The sequence below is a fragment of the Podarcis tiliguerta genome, assembly GCF_965153285.1.
Source record: "Podarcis tiliguerta genome assembly, chromosome: 16".
Classification (NCBI taxonomy): Eukaryota; Metazoa; Chordata; class Lepidosauria; order Squamata; family Lacertidae; genus Podarcis; species Podarcis tiliguerta.
In genome coordinates, this window is record NC_139549.1 from 21628205 (window position 1) to 21653256 (window position 25052).

At 49.1% G+C, this 25052-nt stretch overlaps 1 protein-coding gene and 2 long non-coding RNA genes across 4 annotated transcripts; 1 reads left to right on the forward strand and 2 right to left on the reverse strand.

The window, feature by feature from the left end:
* Positions 1-1947: 1947 nt before the first annotated feature.
* Positions 1948-4342, reverse strand: LOC310666563. Its single transcript, XR_014505961.1, has 2 exons — positions 4231-4342; positions 1948-2590 (listed from the first exon to the last, which is right to left on the reverse strand). It is a non-coding gene; the product is annotated as an uncharacterized lncRNA (long non-coding RNA).
* A 123-nt stretch (positions 4343-4465) lies between these two features.
* Positions 4466-25052, forward strand: LHX5 (LIM homeobox 5). 2 transcript variants are annotated; one of them, XM_083417474.1, is made up of 5 exons: positions 4466-4992; positions 8017-8240; positions 11414-11658; positions 16731-16896; positions 23775-25052. In XM_083417474.1, the coding sequence occupies exons 1-5, from the start codon at positions 4820-4822 to the stop codon at positions 24131-24133; spliced, it is 1167 nt and encodes a 388-aa protein (XP_083273600.1). In that variant the 5' UTR covers positions 4466-4819; the 3' UTR covers positions 24134-25052. The 2 variants fall into 2 exon arrangements, with proteins under 2 accessions (XP_083273600.1, XP_083273599.1); XM_083417473.1 differs by having other exon boundaries at positions 4470-4992; positions 11381-11658; positions 23775-25049.
* LOC310666566 lies at positions 10716-11819 on the reverse strand. The gene is made up of 2 exons (XR_014505964.1): positions 11716-11819; positions 10716-11166 (listed from the first exon to the last, which is right to left on the reverse strand). It is a non-coding gene; the product is annotated as an uncharacterized lncRNA (long non-coding RNA).

Genomic DNA, 25052 nt, shown 5'->3' on the forward strand with positions numbered 1-25052 from the left:
GCTTTCGCCTCCCCCATGCAGATTTTTGAGTAGCCGACAGTGATGAAGGCAGGGGGTCCGGGTCGGGGGTGGAGGATTTGTGCGTGTGCGCGTTTCTGAGAAAGAGAGGATTGGGTTTAATATGGCCAACCCTGTTCGAGAGGGATGCTAGCGCCATAAAGGAAGGACCCCTCCGTTGCGCTGTGGCTGCGATCCCAGCCGCGCTGAAGGAAGGAGCGCAACCCCCTGAAGTCATCGGGACTTACTTTGAAGTAAATTCAATGCGATTAGGATTGCGGCAATAAATAAAAGAAATCAAGGTGGTTGTTGCGGCCGTTCCCCGCTCTTTTCCTCCTCCACCTCCTTCCCATAACACCGAAGAATAAATTGGAAGAAGAAGCTGCCAAGGCTGGGTGAAAACGATAAGAACCCCTACATATATCAATTATTTTATAGACGATAAAGGAGGAAGGAAGCACGTGGCCGGGAGATATTAACGATGAGGTTCAGGGTATTCTACGCATTCATAAACGCACGACCAAGTAACCGCGTATCTTTCCACAGATATCTCCGTATAAGGAAGGCTCTCTAGGTAGGACGTTCTTCATGCCGAATTGCACTGAAATTGCACAAACTGGAGTCCATATTCAACCACCTTCGAGTACACTTCCCTGGTCTAACACTATAGAAATGATCCCCGAAGGCATTTTGCGGGGGGTGCATTAATTTTCAGGCTTGCGGACTTTTTCAGTCCAAAGCAACTTCTATCTACACACCATCAGGGTTTGGATGTCTGTTCTCTACTCGTTTTTCCTTCGTTCCATATAGATTTATGGCGAAGTGTGTGCGTGAACGTGCGCGCTACCCTGTCTCCGCGCTCAGCACACACCTCCTTTATTGGTAAACTTCTGCGGTGCGTGGTAAATATAAACGCAAGGTAATTCCTCGGGGTTTTATTCATAGGTAAGGAAACACTCGCCACAGGCAAAGCCACACTAAAAAAAAACACAACCCACGAGTAACAATGCATGTTCTACTATATTGTATACGTATGCGTGTATATACGCGGGACTCGATTTTCCCTACGCAGGTAAAAACATAGTTTTAAAACTGGAAAGAATTTTTTTTTTTAATCGTTCCCTAAAAAAAACAACCAACCTGCAGATAAATGCAAGTCCTGTTGATATATTTTACCCAATAGAAAATATTTGCAAGAAAGGGCGCGCAGGGCGCTTTTGGAAATGGATGTGTACATAAAGGTCTTTGTTTTGCCTTGTGTTTGGAAGGAAACAAATATCTAGAGTGTTTATCCACGGATCTCCCTCCGCCCTCCAACTGCTTCTCGAGGCCTTGGGTTTCTGCCTGGGAGTCTTTCCGAGTCTCTTCAAGATTCAAAAAGATTTTGAGACCAGAAGGTAAAGGGAGATACGAACGCCAACATTAAATGCCACCAACATGGTCAGTAGGTAGGATACGGATTAACTTCACGCCTTACGTGGCAGTTGTGTGAGCGGTATGTTAATAATAGGGATGGAGATAAGTACACGTGTGTGTGCGTGCGTGTGATATATGTGTCTGGATGGTACATATAATTGAATTTCCGTTTAGATTGGAAAAGCTTTCGCTAGGAATAATACACCCACGTTTGACAAAGACCTTCGCACCGTGCTAAATATTGGGAGGGGGTGGCCGTATCTCACGCAGAGACCCAAAGAAAACAATTCAGAATCTTAAAACCGAAGTACTCTGCTTTAAGTCGAATTTACCTCCCCACCCCCACCCACCACCCACCCACAAACCTCTACCATCCTTAGATCTTTCCTTGGACACAGAGAACCCCTTCAAACGGGTGGAAACCTGGAAAGATCTTGCCAAAGGGAATAAGCTTAAGGGTGAGAGTCTCAATTTACAATCATTCACACACAACCCTTTTCCTTTTTTAAAATCTCGCTGCATATAGTCAAGACAGGAAACGATTTCTGCTTTAATAATAATAAAAAAATAGGTTTGCCAGACTGAATAACATTCCATTTTTAGAACTCTCCACTCCGGTCAAAGTCCAAAGTCCTTGTTCTATAGCTGGTCTCTCTCACTCACACTGGGAACAAAAGTCTTGGCTGCTGGACTCACAGGACAACACACCAGTCCTTTGTTTTGAACAGATTTTTCTGCGTTGGGTCCAGGAAGGGCCATTAATATTCCCTTCGCCACCGACTTCACAAACACACACACACACACACGACCCTCACACACCGAAGCTTTGCCATCCCGCCCACCCCCCTTCCCTCTTGCTCCGACGCGTATTTTAAAATCGGGGCCTTATCCAGCCCAGCGCGCTTCCTCCTTCCCCCCTCCAAAATTAGAAATTGGCCAATAGGCAAATTAAGTGGCTTGGGTTTTTGTTTTGTTTTTTTGTTACGAAAAATTAGATTCCATTTGAAAGAGGAAGGGGGGTCTTCCTAGAGTAAGGATGTGGGAAGGATCCCGCTGAGGTCCCCGCCTGGCCTCCTAACGCACCGAGCTCACGTCGAGGAAATAGATTTTCTTTAGGAAGAACGAACGATTCCCATGTTCTCTCTTTTCAGATGGCATCTATTTCAGATGGCGAGCTCTGGGGAAAAGGAAGGAAGGGGCATTTATTTGGGTTTCTGCCCTCCCTCCCCCCCCAGCTTTTCTTTGAAGCTCTGCTTCTCAGCTCCCCCACCCACCCACACTTCTAATGTTGTCGTACAAATGAGGGGGGGGGGAGAGTTCTCTCTTCATTATCAGACTTAATGAAATGACTAACTATGTATTTGGGGCTCGGACCATTCACGGCGGCTTTGTGAGAGGCTTGTCAAACCCTCCCATTTCTAGAGAGCAAGGAATGGTTTGGGGTGTGGGGGAGGAGAGAGAACCTTGTAAGTTAATCTCTCCTGTCCCCCCTATTGTCCGTGCACCTTGCATGACAAAAAGAAGGGGGGTGCCAAGCCCTCTCTCCAAATTCCTAGGCAACAGGCGCACGAGGCCAACGACCCCCTCCTCCTCCCCACTCCTGGATCATACACTTCCAAAGTCTTCCTAGATCAGGAATTTTATTTTATTTTATTTTTTAAGGGCAGGGAACCCGCCAAGACACTCCCAAACCTTCCTAACTGGGCCGTGGTGTTTCAATGGATCTTACTGCCAAGTAAGCAAACCCCCCCCCCCCGCCCCACCGATAGGCCTTGAGAGAAACGGGGCTCGGAGAAATCCAATCCACACAGGAGAAGTTAAAGGGGAACACGAAAGATATCGCGGTCTAATCACTCTCGCTTTTTCGCACTCCCCCAGCCTCCGAGTAGCAACTTTAAGCATTCGAGTTTAGGTGAAAATTCTATTCGAACGCTCGTTTCGCGCGAAGATTATTTTATCCCTTTCATTTTCTGCCTCTGCAATTGCTTCCTTGGACAGTTTTCAAGACCCTGGAATTGGAGGGCGGCGGCGTGCGGGGGAAGGGCGGACTAATTGGCAAAGTTTTATTGCTATAATTATTCGCATTAGTATTATTCACTGGGAGGGGGAGATTCTAGGATTCCCAGTCCCTTTCCCGAGAAGATGAAGAAGGAGGGGGTCCCAAAAGGTTTTATTTTCCCTATTTATTAATATTATTAATGAGGGGAAGGGAGAAAGAGAGAAAAGGACAAATTCAGGGGTTGCATGCCAGTCCTCCTCAGAGTAGACCTACTCGGAAGAATGGGCGCAAGAACGCAAGTCCATTAATTTCAACGGGTCTACTCTGAGCAGAACGTGGTAGGATGGGCATTCCGAGGATTACCCGTCCCTTTTCATTTTACTGCCGGGGTGGATTCGTCATCAGTAATATAATAAATATAATATAATCGTTTTACATACAGAGTCCGGAATAAGTGGCTCGATTTCACACAAACTTACAGCCCAGATCCTCGCGCGCAACTGTTTCAGATAACTGTTTCAGGTAACGCCGCCTGCCCGCTCGCAGCCCAAGCCCCCTCCGGAAAGGAAACCGCGAGGAAAACTATCCTTGGATGCCTTCCTTGCCCCCCCCCCACCTGACACCTTTTTAGAGGTTTCTCGAGAGGGGGGTATAAAAGGGCGCCTTTTATTGCTAAAGCTGGCTTGTTTATTTGGGGTGGGGGTCTCCCCAGGACCGATCTACCGATACACACACGCGCGCGTCCTCCAGCCCCCCGTGGGCCCCGATCCGCGAGAACCCCCTCCTCCCCAAGGCTCCTGAGGAGGCAAAATACTCACAGAGTACCCCGGCAAGCCAGGTGAAAATCTCGCCCCTCAACAATAGGGCTGCCTTCTTTTTCCCCCTCTGTGCCAAGCGCAAGGCTGGAGCCAATTTAGATATGCTATAAATTAAGAGGTTGCCATAGCCACCGGCTCGCCATTGGCCGCCGCCCACCCGACGTGGCGCCCGACGTCACCAAATCTGAATAAGGATGCGCGAATTACTAAAGCCGGGAGACAAAGCTGGGCGATGGGAACAGCATGAAAGTGGAGCAAAGTCCCGGGCAGCCACCCACACGCCGGCGGAGAGGACCGCGGAAGGGGAGGAAGCGCCGGGCCTGCTGGGCCTCGTCTCTCTCCGCCACCGCCACCGCTGCCGTCGAGGCTCCCTGCCGGGCCGAGGATGCGTCGCTGCTGACCTGCCCGGACGGCGCCCTGCAGGCGGACCGAGGCGGAGAGAGGAGCTAGCGCGCTGCCCCGACGGCAAGTAGGGAGAGCGAGAGCGCACCGAGAAGCGCGCCGGAGAGGGAGCGCGCGGAGAGGCGAGGTGGGCTGGCAGCGAGGCGCGGCGCGGCGCGATCCCCACCACCCCCATCCGGCCGCGGCTATGATGGTTCACTGTGCCGGCTGCGAGCGGCCGATTTTGGACAGGTTCTTGCTCAACGTCCTGGACCGGGCCTGGCACATCAAGTGCGTCCAGTGTTGCGATTGCAAATGCAACCTGACCGAGAAATGTTTCTCCCGGGAAGGCAAGCTCTACTGTAAGAACGACTTTTTCAGGTGAGGGGCGACGTCTCTCCATCTCCTTCCCCCACCCTTAAGCCTCCCCCCTCTCTTTTCTAACCCACCCCCCACCAACACCCCAATAGTCCCTCTTGGTTGATGTGGGTTGTAGTCGTAACCCCACTTCCTTAGGGTCTGAGCCCCCACTAAATGGAGCGCGACACCTCAGAGTTTAGAATTGCAGACCCTGAAGTCTTCCCCCACCCCCACCCCGGAAAATTGCCCACCATAGTCCATCCCCTTCAGGACTGCGGTTCTACTCTTCTCTCGACTCTCCAAAAAGTGTTGCTAGTTTTGTATAGTCAATGTGTAAATAGACGCTAAGGGCCCTGACTCTGAACAACGCCCCCCACTCACACCCCATACAAAGGCCTGATCCTTCTATGGCTGTTTCCTTGGGGTTAAGCCAAGCATCGCCAAGCGTGCTCCTTAGGCACGCGCCCTTTACCCAGGAGTAAGTCCCATCGAAATGGAGGCTTGCTGCTGAACAAAGGGGCATAGGATCGGGCCATCCTAAATGTTCGGTTCCTAGGAAAGATAGTCCCATGGGGGGGGGGGGCAATGGGATTTACTACCGAGTAGAAGAGGCTTGCATCCTTTGATTTAGAAACTCAGCCCAAAGACAGAAAGGAGGGGGGGTCCTGCGATTTTTTGTTATTTTAAAGGTTTTTATATAGCTTGGTATTGGAAAATACTGACAAATGGGGGGGGGGAGTAGCAAGGTCAAAACCCGCTCTCTCCACCAGCGATGGATTTATCCGAGAGGGCGCGAAATCGGGATACCCGAATTACCCAGGAAAGACTGAAATAAAAAGGAATAGTCCATATCCATTTTGACACAGGCAACGAGAGCCTCCTTCCTTTAGAGAAAGGGTCGAAAGAAGATTTAGCCTACCATTATGTGCGCGCTTTCCGTGGGAAGAACACCCACCCATCGAATTCACTAGGGCTTCCTCCCGAGTAAACTCAGGTCTGCTGTTTTGACGTCGAGGCTGCGCTCCAAGGTGGGCTTAGGCGCGCCAAAGCCCATGAATTTCCCGGCGGCACGGTACAAATATTTGTCAGCGTGACAGAGGCCCAGAAGCGGGTCCTGAAGTTCTTGCGTATGGACGTCCAAACGCCCCCCTCCCCACCCCAACAATGCCAAATCGACGCAATCCCTTCCCCTTTATTTTATATTTTCCTTGAAAATATAACCAGCAGGGCCCCCCTCCACCTCCTGTTAATCTGGGCAACCGAGTTTTAAATATATGCAGTCCGACCCTACTCGGGAGTAAGTCCGATTGATTTCAACCGTCTCCTTCACAATTTACAGCTGTATGCGCAGAAGTTAAAGTCCTATTGATTTCAACCGGGCTTACTCCCAGGTAAGTGGGGCTGCAATTATAGCCTATATAAGCAAAGGATGACAGTTTCGGGGGTATTTGGGGAGCTATACCTGTTCACCACCCCCACCTCCTAATTTAGGCGAATCCATTTTTGTGGCTATTCATAGAGGCACATTATTTTTTCGTCCAGAGGAAAGGGGTCCAAGTCCCCCCCCAGTATTATTATTATTTATTATTATTATTATTGAACAATAATATTTTTCAAAGCCCTCTAGATCTTAAAAGCCAGTTGTTTTCAGGTGTTGTCCCCCACCCCGCCAAAAACCTTCGGAGAAGGAGGTGGAAATCTTCGCCTCCTTTGACTGTGGCCCACCCGCATTTCTCACTCCCCCCACCTCCCTTCCTTATTGTCTTCGGGAAAATGAAAATCAACAAATAAACCCTCATTTTGCAAATGCAAATCCATTCCAGCCTTTTGTTTTCGGGCATTAATTGGAGGTAAAGCGCCTATCTGTTTAGAGATGGAAATGGCAGGCACGGGAAGGTGCGGTGCTGTAGGGCGAGAGAGGGGGAGCCGAAGTGACTTCAGCTCTGCGGGCATAGGGCCCCCCAAGGCAAACGCATATGAATGAATGGAGGCTAAGCTGCTTTTGCACATGTAAACGGGCCTGTAATGGCCATTCTGAATTCTTAGACTTTCCAGCCCCTTCCCTCCCCCACCCCCACTTTTTAAAAACTTTAAACCCCTTGAACGGTTTGGTTTAAAAAATAAAAAATTCTTAATAAGGTGCAGATGAGGCGACCGCCATACAAACTAACCGCACCAAAATGATTTATGGGTTGTAATGTTTTCACTAAATCAACGTCACCGTGGGCCATCCCGGGGAGAAAATGGTGCCAAGAGAAGGAGGAGGTGATGACTTGGAGGCTTGTGCGCTCTATACCCCAAATTCGAGGTGTATGCGGGGGCAGACACACTGACACATCGATACAGAGACCTCGATTTTGTTTTTTTGGACCACATTTCAACAGGCGATTCTTACACGTTACACACACGCACGCCTAGCTAGCCACACAACTCGCTGCAATAAGGAAAATTAAAAGCGTTTCCACAGCTCTCGTTTCCCCTAACGCAGCGCGCTTTGCTTTTTGCGACGGCGAGGGGGTGGTTCCTAATGCCTAGATCTAAAGGACCCCAGTTTGGGTCTTTCTACTGTGGCCCCGATTCAGTCCAACGCACCACACACGCCTGGGGGGGGGGACGCACCCCAGCTACCAACAAACAATCAAAAAAGGACCTAGTGAGAGTGTTGCTACAGGCCTCAAGTAGATCAAGCACCCGGGACTGGATCCGACGGGGGTTCTCCTGCGCAAAGTCGGCCGCGATGGCCCAATTCCTCTGGACTGGAGGCGGGAAAGATTGCGTTGGTCGGATCCTGTTCCTTCCCCGTCGCCAAAACTTCTCCAGGGCTAGGTAATAAAATGACCCTTCTGTTCCCCTCCCTCCGCTCCGTCCCAAAATTATTTGGCAGCGTCTACCCGGAAGGTCTAGAAGTTCCCAGCGCGCAAAAATACCACGGAGAGCGGCTCCCCGCTAAGACTCCTTTCCTTCCTTAGTGGGTCCTCATCCTCTCTTTCTCTGACCTCCCCCCTTTTCTTCACCCCACTCTTACGCTATCTCTTTTGTATCCAGGAGGTTTGGGACCAAGTGCGCCGGGTGCGCGCAAGGCATCTCCCCGTCGGACCTGGTGCGCAAAGCCCGGAGCAAAGTCTTTCACCTGAACTGTTTCACTTGCATGGTGTGTAACAAGCAGCTCTCGACGGGCGAGGAGCTTTACATCATCGACGAGAACAAATTCGTCTGCAAGGACGATTACTTGAGCTCGGCCAGCTTGAAAGAAGGCAGTCTCAACTCAGGTGAGCCGACGGAGCCGGCCCTACCCTAGGGCAGGGGGAAGGAGCCGCCTTTGGCAGCCCGTATGGAGTGTCAGCCTTTTGTTAGCTATTTGATTCGTGATTCTTTTCTGTGTGTGCGCGCGCCAGCGAGCGCCAGGGAGAAAGAGAAGCGCCTTAGCTCAGTGGTAGAGGATCCGCTTTGTGTGCAGAAGTTCCCGGAATCAGTCCCCGGCATCTCCATATAGGGCTGGGGGAGATGTCTTGTCTTAAAGCCTGGAAAGCTGTGGGTCGGTGCAGAGGCAATACATGGACCAATTTGTGTCTGATTCAGTATCGAACAGCTTCATAGGTTCCTTTGCTTTTTGCCTCAGCTGCCAAAGTAACTCGAACGGCCTGCAGTTGGATAGCGTGCATTTGCTGCTAGATAGGGGCGGTCTCCTGTAACAACTGTACTGTTGCTCTTAGCGAGCGGTACTAGGGATTTTGCTGTTCCTGTTATTTATTTTTTGCTGATTGATTGCTGACGTGTGGACACCTAGCCACACTCCTTTGGGAAGTAGGACTCATTGAACTGGGTGGAATTGATTTCCCAGTAAAGGCGCAGAGGCTTGCGCTGTCACGCAGGTCCCTGCCCCGAGTTGCTAGCAAACCTACGTTGGACGGAGGACGAGCAAAGGGAGCGGAGATGGATGGGTCAGAAGGGACAGATGAGGACAAGCACAGCCCCCAGCCCAGACCTTCAGAGTGATTCTGAGAACCTTCGACGTTGCATTTCTATCGCGCCTTTCTTCCGCCTATTGGAAGGTCCTTTTCTATATCCCACCAGGCACCGCGCAGAAGGATTTCTGCGCGAGGCGGGTCTCTGCCTAGAGGAGCTTACAGTTTAACTTTAGACAAAGGGAAGCGGGGAAAGGAGGGGGAGACAAAAGGGCGACGAGGAGAGTGAAGGAAGGATTTCGCGTGAGGGGAAAACAGAAGAATGAGCCGCGGCGGTGAAGACCGTGGTTCCAGCTCTTTCTGTTTGGGGAATTAACCCGTCGGTGCAGAAATGGATTGCACAGCATTAGGGGTGTGTGTGTGTGTGTGTGTGTGTGTGTGTGTGTGTGCGTGTGCTAGCAACAAGGGAGAGTGAAGGAGAGAAGGAAGACCTTGTATTTGTCTATTCCTAAAGCTTTACCCAGAAAAATATCGCTTGGGGTCTGTCGAATTTGTCCCCTTCCTTCTCCGTCTTTGTTTTGTTTTTGTTTTTTGTAAAAGAGGGGATTTGGAAGTCACCCTGTTTAGGAGTGCCCGCTTCCATCTGTGGGGGTATATGACCCTGGTTCCCTGCAGCAGCCGTCGAGGGGGAGGCATCTGGCGGTCCAATCCCTCCCCCCCCCCCTTGGAGACACGTTGCATTCGTTTGAATACAATAACTGCTTTTGCTGGATAGGAAAGGACCAAAGACCCTCCAATCTCGCGTATTTTTCTCCAGAGCGTCCAAGCAGAGCCTCTAGGGAGACCTACAGACCAGTGGAGGTGCCTCCAACGCCTCCCAGAGCCTTTTTGCTTCCTTCCAGCGGTATCAATAAGCGCAAAGCAAATTTCAGAACGGCCTCCCTCTCTTTAGACGGGGCGGGCGTCGATTAATAGGACCAGCAGCGGAAGTTACTGATGAGAGCGGGGCCTCCAAGAGGGGCCTTGCATAGCAAGCCAAACCTCACAGGAACGTAGGAAGCAGCCTTATATTGTCTACCCTGACTGGCAGCGGCTTTCTAGGGATTCAGGCAGGGGAATAGTCTCAGCTGTATCGGGGGGGGGGGGCGGAAATTCAAGCAGCTAGCTCCCTTCTGCATGCAGAGCAAATGTTCTACCAATGAGCCACGACCCTTCAGCAGGAATAAAATTAGAACTTTTAAAGCGCGGAGACAAGAAAATTCCGAATGAAAGTAGGTTGAAAGCGAGTGTAGTGTAGGTGTTGGGCCTGGGAGATCAGGGTTCGAATCTCCGCTCGGCCTTGAAGCTCACTGACTGACCTTGCGTCGATCTCTGCCTCTCAGAGCAACCTACTTCGCAGGGCTGTTGTGGAGGGAAAACCATGTGTGCCACCTCGAGCTCCTTGCCGCAAAGTGGGATATAAATGCAAATAGCAGCAGCAGCAAATTAGAAGGCAACGTACTGAAGAGGTTGCTGACGGTGTGACGTTTTTGAAAAACAAACCTCCTTTCATTTCACAACTCCTGCAACTGGGACATGTTTCCCTTTGCTCGGAAGTCAACTCCCCTTACCTCCAACAGAGCCGCCTTGCCAGAAACGTGCGTCTCCGATTAAGGTGTGTAGAGAGCACATAGACTGGGATTCTTCCCCGTCCCAATGGTCCTGCAACACCCCTTCCAGACCTGTCCATATCCCTCCCTCCTTCCATTTTTTTTCTTCTTCAGGATCGGGACCCAGGTGCTTTGGGTTGGGGGAGAAAATGGGGGAAAGGGATCAAGAGGACTGGGGGTGGGGCGCCGCTGGCCTCTGCTTTTCAGACGGCTTTATTTGTTTGTTTGATTCATTAAAGAATCAATTAATTGATTGCATTTCCCTCCGCCCTTGGGATCCTCGGTGCTCCTCAGGGCAGCCTGTGTCCTCTTCCTCCTGTCTTTTCTTTTCACCTTCTGCGTATTTCTTTCGAGGGAGCCCAACCAGAGATAGACAACTGCTTTTCTCTGAAAGCAGTACTTGGTGGCTCCCTCCTTAGTAAGATTGAATTGTTTGTGTCGCCCTCCTTTCCCAAAACGGCGCGCAAAGTTCTCTTCCCTGCTCTCACAACAGCCCTGCAAGGTAGGATAGGCCGAGAGGCAGTGGTTGCCCTGTGAGCTTCATGGTTTGAGTGGGGATTTGAACCCCGGTCTCCCAGGTCCTTGTCTGACCACTGCACCACACTTCCACCTTCCTTTCCAGGCATTTCTTCTCTCCTACCCTAGGTCCAAACAGGATGAAAGCTGATGTTGGTGTTTTTTAAAGTCCTTGCAGGAGGGGAGGGGTCTTTGCATACCTAAGCCTGGTGACTGATGAACGCTGTCCTGCCAAGTCATCCCTTTGGGAAAGACTGATACCCCTTTCCTTCTGTAAATCTGACCCGTGCAGCCCTCTCTTCCCAAAGAGTGACGCCCACTCTCCCCTTTCCTTGTCAGTGTCCTCTTGTACCGACCGAAGTCTGTCTCCAGACATCCAGGACCCGATGCAGGACGACACAAAGGAGACCGACAACTCCACCTCCTCCGACAAAGAGACCACCAACAACGAGAATGAGGAGCAGAACTCGGGGACCAAGCGGAGGGGACCCCGGACCACCATCAAGGCTAAGCAGCTGGAGACCCTCAAAGCAGCTTTTGCTGCCACCCCGAAGCCCACCAGGCATATCCGGGAGCAGCTGGCCCAAGAAACGGGACTCAACATGAGAGTCATCCAGGTAAGAGGACCCGCGCCCGGTTGTTGAGTCTGAGCTCCGATGGGACTATCACCTTACCTGTTCTGCACTAGACCATAGAGGGGTTTGCTCATCTCTGTGCATTTCGGTGGCCCTTAGGGGATGATAGAGCCACTGTGCTTTGGAATGCAGCGTTCTCTATATCCAGCCACGCACTCGTCTACCGAAAGGGGGTGATCTTCTACATGTTGCAGATTGCATCATAGCTTGTCACAACTGACATCGGCAAAGGGTCTCCTGTGATGTGATGTCATCTGAGCTGCAGATGATGTCACACACTCACTCACTCACATCACCCAGCAACAACCAGGAAAGTTGGAAGGAGCTACAGAAATCTTCAAGCTTTTTGTCCTCCTTACCAGAAGGTGGCCATCATTTTACCTTTGTTCTTCATCCTGAAATGTTTTGGGAAACCTTCGTTTACTTAAGTGTGGAATATTAGAATACTTGTTTTTATGGATAGTGGAAATCCGGATGGGTAGTACTAAAGTATAGGTTTTTTGTTTTTGTTTGTTGCAGGCTATGTGACACTTCCCTCTCTCCTTTTGTAGAAAGGGCAAAACTTTCATGCTTCATCAAAAGGACATCGTACACCCCATTATTCCTATTGTCCCACCATGCTAGCTGCCTAGGAAAGCCCAACCTGAGGAACACTTTATGAGGCAGTAAACCCTACCAAATTCATGAGTTACTTCCCAGCAGACCTGACTGAAAATCAGTTAAGGGAAAATGTATGCTCAAGTCCCTTTAAAATGAATGTGGATACCAGCCTATTCTGCTAACAAAGGTCCGTATAGTTAAAGCCATGGTTTCCCCAGTTGTGATGTATGGAAGTGAGAGCTGGACCATAAAGAAGGCTGATCGCCGAAGAATTGATGCATTTGAATTATGGTGCTGGAGGAGACTCTTGAGAGTCCCATGGACTGCAAGAAGATCAAACCTATCCATTCTTAAGGAAATCAGCCCTGAGTGCTCACTGGAAGGACAGATCGTGAAGCTGAGGCTCCAATACTTTGGCCACCTCATGAGAAGAGAAGACTCCCTGGAAAAGACCCTGATGTTGGGAAAGATGGAGGGCACAAGGAGAAGGGGAGGACAGAGGACGAGATGGTTGGACAGTGTTTTCGAAGCTACCAACATGAGTCCGACCAAACTGCGGGAGGCAGTGGAAGACAGGAGTGCCTGGCGTGCTCTGGTCCATGGGGTCACGAAGAGTTGGACACAACTAAACGACTAAACAACAACAACAAACCAGCCTATTCATGTTTACTTTGAAGTAATAAGTGCTACAAATGCTCAGTCAAGCTTCCTCATAAGGATGCATGCCTAGAATTGTAAAGCCCAGCCCTATCCATGTTTGCAGAGAAGCGTTTCCTAGTAATTTCAACGAGATTTACTTTTGGGTAAATGTGCAGAGAACTGCAGCCCTGGTCCTTAAAGTGCACAGACAGTACTTATGCCCGGCAAAGTTAAATCACTTGTTGTTGTTTAGTCCTTCAGTCGTGTCCGACTCTTTGTGACCCCATGGACCAGAGCACGCCAGGCACTCCTGTCTTCCACTGCCTCCCGCTGTTTGGTCAAACTCACACTTGTAGCTCTGTCATCCCCTTCTCCTTCTGCCCTCCAAACTCACATCTTGTCCTCTGTCATCCCCTTCTCCTTCTGCCCTCCATCTTTCCCAACATCAGGGTCTTTCCCAGGGAGTCTTCTCTTTTCATGAGGTGGCCAAAGTATTGGAGCCTCAGCTCAGTTAAATCACTAGTCCCCTTGATTTCAACAGGAAAATGAATCCCTCAGTTTGGTGCTCTCCCATTGAAATCAACACATAGACAGGTGCTTTATATACCTAGTTGGCCTTTGGTGCAACTAGCTCAGTATCCTCACTGACTGGGCAGCAGCTCTCCAGGGTTTCAGGAAGGAGACATTCCCAGCCCAGACCTACCAGGACCTTCTGCCTGAGAAGCAGATGCTCCACCATAGAGCTATGGCCCTTCCCCCAGCAATGTACACTGCCCCCATGAGGTTGGAGGTTAGACTGCAATCCTGGACACAATACATAATTATGAAGTTAAGTCTTGCTGAAATCAGGAGGACTTCCTCTTGCGTAAACATGCATGGTTTTGAGCTGGTGTTAAGACAGCCATAATGTTGTTGTAAGGTTCCTATTTATGTGTTCTGTCCAAGTCATACTCAGAGCAGACCCACTGAAACTATTGATTGATTGATTGATTGATTGGACTTGGATTAGTCATGCCCCTTTATTTCAATGGGTCTATGCTGAGTATGTCTCAGTTTAACACAACCCTGTTCTGCTGGAAATATTTCCAGCATTGCAAGCAATCTAAGGGAGGATTTGATAAGCCGTTTTAAACAATGGGAAACATTATATAAATGCAATATTGCAATAATATAGAGGCAAGTGAAAGGATAGCAAATTAATATTACATGTTTTTTTGTTTTGATTTGTATTGTGCACAGAATTTGAAGGAACTCAAAATGGAACAGTGGTACCTGGTAGCATTCCTATGCAGGGCATTTCAGCAATTTTTATCACACTCCTGTATGATTGCCTTATGTTTAAAATTGGGATGGGGTGCAGTCCAAAAGAACAATGAGTAGCTCTGGTGAGATTCAGGGACTCTTGCTTGACTTATAAAGCAGCCTCTCTTACAATGACTTGTTTCGACCCCGAGTTGTAAATTAAACATTAATGGAGCCACAGGGTCGTCAGTTGTATCAAGAGTAGACCCACTGAAAATTAATGGACATGGCTAATTTAAGTCTATCATTTTCAATGGATCTAGTCTAACTTAGCTGGATACAGCCCTCAAATCCATCAACTTGGCTCCAGTTATCAATACATTATGATGGCAATATGGATTAATGTCATGAATTTTAGAATATCATCACATAAGGTAGCTTATGAAAGTGGGTTAAAAAAAATTACTGACTAAAAAAAATAGTACAATATGATCTCTACTTACTAATAAGTAAATCCTATTGAGTTCAGTGGGGCTTACTCCCAGATAAGTGGACAGAGGACTGGGAAAAAGTCATAAAATCATACAGGCATTAATAAAAAATATAGTCATCAGAATTTAGCCATAGAAATGTAGAGAGAGAGACCTCCAAGGTGGAAAAGATGGGTTGACACTGTTGATAGTCCTACTCAAAGTAGACCTATGGAAATGTATGTATTCTGTGTAAGGCGTGCACTGGATCCAATCCTTTGATGTTTACCTCAATTCAGAGGCCAAGGCTGAAAATGAATAATCCAATGACAGCCCCCCCCCCCCCCGGAGGGTTTTTCAAGGATTGTGGATTTGAAACATGGGATCAGTGTTCTTTTGCAACGATGCCATGTAGCACCCATCTGCGTGGTCCGGTAGCATCATGCCACATGGAGTCTACTGAAGCAAACCCTACTATTATTATTAGCAGTAGTTTTATATTTTATTTATATGCTACCCATCTGGCTGGATTTCCCCAGCCACTCTGGGCAGCTTACAGATCAGATTCCTCTAGTTCCCCCCTGCCTTTTCCTCCTGTCCATGATGAATGAAACAGCCTGTGTAGGACTGAGTACAGTGGTACCTCAGGTTACATACGCTTCAGGTTACAGACTCCGCTAACCCAGAAATAGTGCTTCAGGTTAAGAACTTTGCTTCAGGATGAGAACAGAAATCGGGCTCCGGCGGCGTGGCAGCAGCAGGAGGCCCCATTAGTTAAAGTGGTGCTTCAGGTTAAGAACAGTTTCAGGTTAAGTACGGACCTCCGGAACGAATTAAGTACTTAACCTGAGGTACCACTGTATCTTGCAAGTGTGTGTTCTCTCTCTGGAGCAGTTTAATAGAGAATGACAGTGGAGCTTCCAAGTTCAGAGGCACTATACCTCTTAAGTTCAGCTGCTGAGGCCAAGGAAAAGAGAGAAGGGTGTTGCCTTCATGTTCTGCTTATCTGATTCTCAAAAGCACCTGCAAGGTCTAAATGGATGCAGGTCTAGATCAAAGATGGGGAAATGGTGGCCTCTTAGGTGGGACTCCAACACCCATCAGGCTCAGCCAGTATGACCCATGACTAAGCATTATGGGAATTGCAGTCCAACCTGACCTGGCAGCCCACAGATTGCCCATCTCCAGTTCGAATGGACCTTTGATCCCATCTAACAGGAATAGTCTTATGGGTAACATAGGACAGAAGGGAATCCCATTCTGGTAGTTTAAAGCACCAGGGTTTTTGAGAATACTGGAGCAAAACCAATACAAGCACCACCAAGAAGTATTAAAAATGCAGTGGGAAATCTCTAGGATATTCCAGTACAGGTCAACATGCTTTTTTAAGGCAGGGAAAGTGATGAAACAGGAGATATTTTGGATTGTTTCCCCACACTGCTAATTGTACCATTTAGTGCACACTACTCCTAGTAGTTGTTACTCCTAGTAGTTACTACAGACATTGCTATGTTGCAGTAGTAGACTGATGCTTAATTAGGGCACAAAACAGCAGCAGCGGTCATAGCAGCAGAGCCATCATGCAACCTTTCACCCCACAAATTAGCGGGCCTACCCACCCTACTACCAGTCCATGGCAATATAACATCATTTATTAGCACACTAATACATAGGGACTTTTCAGTGTCCTAGAGTCATAGAACTGTAGAGTTACTTGGAAGTGACCCCAAGGGTCATCTAGACCAACCCCCTGCAATGCAGGAATCTCAACTATTTAGTCTTCATGGGCAGATCCTGAACCCCTCTCCTCCACACTGGGTTTCCTCTTGATGGACCTACAAAGAAAACCCTTACGTTTTTCTGCAAGCGGGGGGAAGGGGTATCTTTTTGTCATTTAATGCCCTCCCCCACTTTCTCTTCCCCTCCCCGCTTCCCCATCTTCTCTTCCCTTTATGTATATTTTGAGTTTGATTGTGTGGTGTGCGTTTTTTTTATCCTAATGTCCTGCCTCTCCATCCGTCGGCCTTTCTTTTGGGTGTCTGTTCGGGTTCAGTCCGGCCGGAGGGCGTTACCGTGGCCTCTCTCCTTCTGTGCCCCCCGCAGGTTTGGTTCCAGAACCGACGGTCCAAGGAGCGACGGATGAAACAACTGAGCGCGCTGGGTGCCCGGAGACACGCTTTTTTCAGAAGTCCTCGACGCATGCGCCCTCTGGGAGGCCGCTTGGATGAATCCGAAATGCTAGGCTCCACCCCTTATACTTATTACGGAGGTAAGAAGGTCCCCCCACCCCCGATTGGGGGTGGGCGGAATCGTGGTGGGCGCTTTCCCTTCCTTTCATCCATTGACTTTTTTCTTGAGTTTTGTCCCCAAAACATATTAGAATCCCAATCAAACAAGGATCACCATCCTAGAGGCATTTACCTGGGCATCCTTACCTGATGCAGAACCACACTAGTTACATTTAAAGCACATGACTTTTCCCAAAGGACCCTGGGAACTTTTTTTCCCCTGAGGTACCGGAGAGGTACGTAGGTCTGTGAGTGAGGAACTACAATCCCCATGATTCCTTGAGTAGAAGTGCTGTGCTTTAAAAGGGGGTTGAATGTTGTGAGCGCAGCCAGATTTTACTTCGGAGTAAATGTGCATTTAGGGACTAACTTGAAGTCAATACTCTCGCTGCTGAAATTCCGCCCCTTTTGGACATCCCATCAGCTCCTGAAGACGCGCCTCTCTAGACAAGCTAGCCTTGATCTCCTGGCCACAACCTCCTTGTTTAACCGTATTAATTGTTTCTTCAACCATGCTGTTTTAATGAATTTGTCCTCTTGTATATTGCGCTTATGGATGGTTTGATTAACTGGTTTCATTCATTGTGCGTTTTAACTGGGCGGATATGATTTATATCATTGGGTTTACATTTGTAAACCGCTTAGAAGCCATTTTCTGACAAGGAAGCTGTATATAAATACACATATAAATAATCACTAGAGCCCAATTTTGCCTTTCTGCGTATACTGTAATGTTTTATTGTTGCTATGGCCATTGGCTAATGCGAATAAAGTTTTATCTATCAGTCACTAGAGCAAATAGCTTAGGGGCTACTTTGAGTAAAACCTGGACCAATCTTGGCTTTGGAGCCAGCCTCTTTAGAATCTGAACCTCCTGCTTCCTGAGGGAGAAAGAGTAAAATTTTCTTTCTTTCTTTCTTTCTTTCTTTCTTTCTTTCTTTCTTTCTTTCTTTCTTTCTTTCGTAGTTTTTCATCTACTTCCTCTCCCACACAGATTCTTCCTTTTCCACCTCTCCCTGTCTTCCGCTTTTCTTCCCCTTTCCTCCCTTAATCCCGCTCTTTTCCTGCCTTCGCTAAAATCACTGAAAATCCGAGGGTGCTTGGAAACCAGGGCCGCCGGTTGCTTGAATTTGCCCGCCCCCTCCCCCCAAAAACACACCATTTCCCCTGCTTTTTGCTGTTCCTCTCCTCTTCGTTCCTCTTCCGCCATAGTTGCCCCCCCCCCTTGTTGGTTCCTCCTCCCGTTGGTTCCTCTTCTTACCCTCCCCCTTGTTTCCCCTACCCTCCCCAGCTGGTTCCTCAGTCTAACCCTTTCCAAAGGTTTCCCCGACGTTTTCCAGGCCAGCCTCTCCCTCCGCCGCGTCGGTTTTCCTCGACGGGGAGGAGGCGTGGTCCCTGCCTGGATCTCCTCCTCCTTCCCGCCGCCCCGCCCGAGAAAGGGGGCTTTGTGCGGGAGGGTCCGGCTGTGCCCGACCCCTTTGACGCCCCGCGCTCCCTCGCCCTGCGCTGCGACGAACAAAGCTCCAGCTGCCTCGCCTTTGTACTCTTTTCAGACGGCATTTGTTCCAATTACGGCCGAACCCCAGGCGCGTATGGAAGGCGGCCGCCGCCTCTGGCCAGGGCCCCGGACATTTGTCTTCCAGGCACCGCGTCCCCGTTTCCCCGCACCCCGTCACCTTCCAGCTCCCTGAAGGCGAACCCCGTTAAAAAACAATCCCCCCCAAAAGGAACCAAAGGCCGGGAGGGAAAATATTTATTTACTTCTTTGAGCAAGGTTCGCCTGGAGGGAACCTAGAAACCCCATTTTCCCGAGGATTCCGAGGTCTGTCTGGTTTCCTGCTCCTTATACCCAGTCTTTGGAGGTAGGGGGTGTTATTTGGCATTCTTCCTCCCCCTAGGGGTCGAGATCCCTTGCCCCCCCCATAAAATATTTGAGAGGGCTGGGCCCTCCAGAGCTGACAGGCATTGCCGTTCAGATGGTGTTCAGACGGCGTTTCGTGATCGATTAGGCAGGGCGGGACTTGCCTGGCCCCCCCCCCCAATATTTTATTCAATTTGGTACCCGTGGAAGGGCTGTAGCTCCGTGGCAGAGCATCTTTCTGGCATGCAGAAGGCTCCAGGTTCAATCCCAAATGGTATACCTCCAAATCCCTTGTCTAAAACCGTGGAGAGTCGCTGCCAGTCAGCGCAGGTAATGCTTGAGTTTAGCTGGCCGGACTCGGCATCAGGCCGTTTTTATGGCTGTGTGCTCCTTCTCCCCTTAAATCGCCAGGGGTAGTTTTCGGGTAGTGACGGGAATGATGCTATAGGCTGGTTTGGGAAGTAAACTTACTTGAACACAGCGGGACTTACTTTCCTATAAGCACTGCAGAGGATTTTCTCGTGTGTTTTACGCGTCTCCTTAGCTCTAGTTGTTCCGTGCGCGCGGGCGCGGGCGTTGTTAGGAAGAGTTATACACGAGTGTTATTTAACAATTAAGTAAATAATTAATTCAATGTACATTCTATGGAACTATTTTCTGGTGCCAGAAATAAAAAAAGCATGCAAACTAATAAATAAAGCCACAATTTAAGCATCCGAGAGGAACGGGAACAGCCTGTACGTTGGATATTTAGCATGAGAAGTGAAGTCAAATAAGATATATTAAAATACACTGCTACAACGTGGTGCCCTGCGGGGGTTTCGGACTGCCTGAAGAGAAACTCCTGTTCGCTGGCGAATTCTAGCTGTTCCCAGAAGTTTCTCCCTTTATTTCTGAGAGTGTATGTGTCAAATTATGTGCAGAAAATGCCCTCTTCTCATGGAAAAAAACGTGTCTGTGTGAGTGTGCGTAATATAAATGTATACTTCCGGGAAAAGGGCCTTTTTTTCTGTGGCAGCTCCTAAGCTGTGGAATGCCCTCCTCAGAGAGGTGCGTCTGGCGCCTTCACTACTCAGCTTTTTGCGGGAATGCTGAAGACCGTGGCCTTGGACACTTTAGTGTGTGCTTCCAGAACCCGCCCTGTTCTTGTGAATCAATGTTTTCAACTGTGTCTTTTATTCTGAATTTTAAATAGTTGCAACTGGCCCCGAGACCTGCCAGTGAAGGGCGAATGATGAATTATTTTTAAAATTATTATTATGAAAAGCAATAATAATAATTAGAGCGGCAAGATAATGTAAGTAACCTCTTCCCCTCTAGAGGATAAGCGTGCGGACTTGGCTCCGGCTGAACACCTTTGTTCTAGGCTTGTGTGGGCCTTCTCCCCCCCCCCTTTTTTTTTTTTAAGGAATGGGTGTATCTTTAATCGAATTAACATCCTATCCGCCACTGGCGGAGGATGATGGGCGGGGAAGGTGCAGGCCGGGAGAGAATTGATTAACTCCAGCCGGTTTAAAGCCACTGCTTCTGCCCTTCCTTCCTCCTAGTTTTCCAAAACTAAATTTGCAGCCCAATCCTAAACGCGTTTACTCTGCGTTGAAGTCCCACCGCATTTTAAGAAGTTTTTTTTCCTGCTCCCACCCGGGTTCCTGCTAGTAAAGATTAACTAATTTGAATGTGAAGCTCCAATTTCTGGAGATTTGAGATTTTTGTAATTTTTTTTTTTAATTTACAAGCCCCTCTTTCCCTCCTGCGCGTATTTTCTTCAGGCTGGGAGCGTATGGAAGGGGCGTATAGAATCAGGCGCGCATCTGATAGCAGTCCATAAACAAACGAACGTTAAGGCGGCTCCGGGCTTTGATTTGTCTGCTACTTTCTCCACGAACGTTCTGTTTGGAACGCTGTGACGTATCGAAGAGAATTCGATGCGGGGGGGGGGGGCGGATGTCCTTTGAGGATGCTTTTATACCGCTTGAGTGTGTCGTCGGGGGTGTTTGTTTCTGAAGCATAAAATTGTGGGGCGTTTTAAACTGCTCCATGACAGTTTAGGCAGGCGGTAGTAGATAGTTGGAGGGTGGAGGCGCCTGTCTGATGCGTCAGGCAAAAAAAAAATCCAGTTTTTGGCTTCCCACATCCGCGGAACACGCCAGCCAAGCGCTTAGGCAAAAAAAACCAAAACAAAAAGAGCTGGCTTTTCTGCCGTGTTTATTTCGCGGTATACTGCCTCTGGGGATGGAGGTTTTATTTTTGAGCTCCGGCAGCTCATAGTCGTGGCATCCTCCATTAAATTGTCCCAATGATTCAGACAAAACTCACCAAAATTATTGTTTAATTTATTATTGAATGCATTTACTTATTTCTTGTTTTTAAACCCCCACACTTTATAAAGAATAATCGCCGTAGATTCACACTGTGTTGTTTTCGGTGACCCCAAACCGTCCACCCCCCGCCTCCGTGCGCGCGCACACCGATCCCACCCCACAGTAGCTGATCACAGACCCTCATCCTCCTGCGGGAAATGGCACAACCGTCTTGCGCGCCATGGCTGCGATCCTACACCCACTCACTGGGGGGGGGGCGCTATTGAATTGAGTGGAACTTTTGAGTTTACCTGTACAGCATCGAGCTATAAGTGGGTTTCTGGCCTAAAGGCCGTGTCCATGCCTAGGTTTCTGTGGTAGATGTTTATCCTTTGTATAAATGTCTCTGTGTATGTTTCTCTCCCTCTCTCTCTCTCTCTCTCTCTGTGTGTGTGTGTGGGTGGGTGTGTGCTCACTGATTTATAATTTGTGCTGTGAGCTGTTTTGGCGGCAGATCAATGTGAAAATGCAGCACCCGAGCAATAAATTTAGTAGCAGTATATTATTATTGTTGTTGTTGTTGTTGTACATTGTTGTTATTACCATGTTATACTAATAATAAAATTATTAGTAGCATACCATTATTATTATTATTATTATTATTATTATTATTACAGCATGCTGTTGTTCTTGCTGTTGTTGATAATGCATGCAAATAAAATATCAGCTGTTATTGTACTACTACCACTACTACTACTACTACTACTACTAATAATAATAATAATAATATATTTCTATGCCATATTTCTACTATTTGCAATAATCGTGGTTGTTAATAATCTTTGCACTTTTCCTGGGGTTATGTCCTGGCCTGTTTCATTTGGCCCACTGTGGAGAATTTCAAGTTTGAATCCTGACTGGCGTTTGACCATAGCTGTCAACTTTTCCCTTTTCTTGCGAGAAATCCTATTCGGAATAAGGGAATTTCCCTTTTTTTAAAAAAAAGGGAAAAGTTGACAGCTATGCGTTTGACCCTTCTCGGGCCTTCTTGAGTGTCCTTCATTCTTTTACGACTGTCCTGGCCTCTGCAGACGTCTTTGTGAGCCTCCTTCTGCCTATTTGGGGGAGGTCAGGGGGTGTGGAGCAGAGAGGGTTTGCTTCTGAGCAAAACAGCCGCCCAACAATGCGCAGGCCTGCAGCTTTACCTCTCCGAGGTGTTTCTCCGGGAAAGGAGGCGAGCTGGATTCAGTGGCGGAGCTGATGCTTGAACTCGGTTGCGCGTAAAGCAAGACTAACATAAACGGCTCTTGCTTCCGGGAGATGTCAATGGCCAACTATGTTTGCGGAAGGGCTTTTGTCCCAGATCCCATCCCCGATGACATCTCCGGGTTAGTGCTGGGGAATATTCCCTGCCCGGAACCCCGGAGAGGAGCCTCTGCCAGCCATTGCGCGCAGCACCGAGCTGCATGACGCGCAATGGTCTCAAGTCCCCAAACTGGCAAGGCAAGGCAGTTCTGTGGGCGCGGCTACCCACCTGCCCTGGTCGTCCAGGAGAGAAATGGCAGGAAGCCAGAGGTGTCTTCTTCTTCTTCTTCCTAGCGCAGGGCTGGCAAATCCCGTTGGCATCGATATGTTGATGTATTGCTTTTTTGTTTGCTTGCTTATCCGTTCCTCCACGGAGATTGCTCTTATCTCCCCACTCCTCAAGTTTATCCTCACAACAACCCTGTGAGGTAGGGTAGGTTGAGAAATAGTGATTTGCCACAGGGATTCATGGCTGAGTGGGGAGTTGAACCCGGACCTCCCCAACCTCGGTCCAGAGCTCTAACCATTGCACCACACCACCTCTCCATCCATGGGATTCTTTAAATGGTTAACTGAGGGGAGGAAAGCTCATACCAATAACAAACTTTTGTTGTTGTTGTTTAGTCGTTTAGTCGTGTCCGACTCTTCGTGACCCCCATGGACCAGAGCACGCCAGGCACTCCTGTCTTCCGCTGCCTCCCGCTGTTTGGTCAAACTGATGTTCGTAGCTTTGAGAACACTGTCCAACCATCTCGTCCTCTGTCGTCCCCTTCTCCTTGTGCCCTCCATCTTTCCCAACATCAGGGTCTTTTCCAGGGAGTCTTCTCTTCTCATGAGGTGGCCAAAGTATTGGGGCCTCAGCTTCAGGATCTGTCCTTCCAGTGAGCACTCAGGGCTGATTTCCTTAAGAATGGATAGGTTTGATCTTCTTGCAGTCCATGGGACTCTCAAGAGTCTCCTCCTCCTTCAAAATCATCCATTCTTCGGCGATCAGCCTTCTTTATGGTCCAGCTCTCACTTCCATACATCACAAATACAGTGGTACCTCGGTTTACATACGCTTCAGGTTACAGACTCTGCTAACCCAGAAATAGTGCTTCAGGTTAAGAACTTTGCTTCAGGATGAGAACAGAAATCGTGCTCCTGCGGCGCGGCAGCAGCAGGAGGCCCCATTAGCTAAAGTAGTGCTTCAGGTTAAGAACGGACATCCGGAACGAATTAAGTACTTAACCCGAGGTACCACTGTAACAAACATAGATGGTCTCTAAGGTGCTACTGGGAGGAATTCTTTGATTTTGAGGGGAGGAAGGTTTTTCTCCTTGTAGGATCTCGCCAGCCCGGTTTTAGAGTCCCGTTTCACCTGCTCTCGCCCTCTCCTCTCTCCCCTGCTCAGATTACCAAGGCGACTACTACGGCCCTGGGGGCAACTACGACTTCTTCCCGCACGGCCCCCCCTCGCAGGCGCAGTCCCCCGCCGATTCCAGCTACATCCCGACCTCGGGGGCCGGATCCACGCCGCTCGGACCCCTGGAACCCCCTCTTCCCGGGCACCACGCTTCCGAGAACCAAAGGTATACGGATATGATCTCTCACCCCGACACGCCCAGCCCGGAGCCCGGGCTGCCCGGCTCGTTGCACCCCATCCCGGGCGAGGTCTTCAGCGGGGGTCCCAGCCCCCCTTTCTCCATGTCCAGCTACAGCGGGCCCCTCTCGCACCCCAACCAGGAGCTGAACGAGACGGCCGTGTGGTAGAGCCACCCCCTGGCGGAGGGCGCGCGCCTGACCTCACCGGACCGAAAGAAGAGTAGCCCCTTTTTTTTGTCCAGCTCCGTCCGCTCCGTCGGGGCGAAAACTCCGTTTACCAAAAGCGCCACCACCGTGATGCCAAATCGCGCCTCGCCAGACCTCCTCTCCCCCACCCCCCACGCCCCTCGGGGGCCGCTCAAGGACCGCGCGCGGCCCGCTGTCTGGCCCCGGGTGGGCTCACAGTGGGGACGTTGGACACGGCTGGCGGGACCCCCAACCAACCAACAAACCAACCCACCCACCCACCCCGGTTGCAGCGCCCAGAGGTGGTTCGCCGTCTTTGTTCGAGGAACCTCTGGCAGCGAATCTCTGAAACTCGCCCATTCGTTGGACCAAAGCTGGACTCGCCTGTTTCACAGACTGGAGGATGTGAGAAAGAGGTTGGGGAGCAAAACGACCAACCCCTGTCCCCGCCCCGTCCAGGATTGCGTCTTGGGTTGTTGTTTTTTTGGGGTTGTTTTGGGTTTCTGTTTTTCCTAAATCCGAAAAAAAAGAGAGAACCAGTTTATTTTAATTAAAAGGTTTATTTTGTGCGTGTTCGATGGTGGCAGGAGAAGGGACTTTGGGAAAAGATCTCCGGATAGGAGGAATGTTTCATTGGTGACACGTCGCCCCCTCGTGGTAAGTGCTGGAACGACTTGCAGGACTTATTTAAATATGTTGAGAGGGATTTGGGGAGGGTGGTTTTTTTTTTTGTTTTCTTAATTATTATTATTATTATTAATATTATTATTATATTATAATTATAATTATTTTGGCGGAAATATAACCACAACTACCAATAAAAGTTTTTTAAAAACCCAATTTTGGAATGTCGCTAGCAAACGCCAATCCAGTCTAAACCTTCCACGGAGGCCACACACCT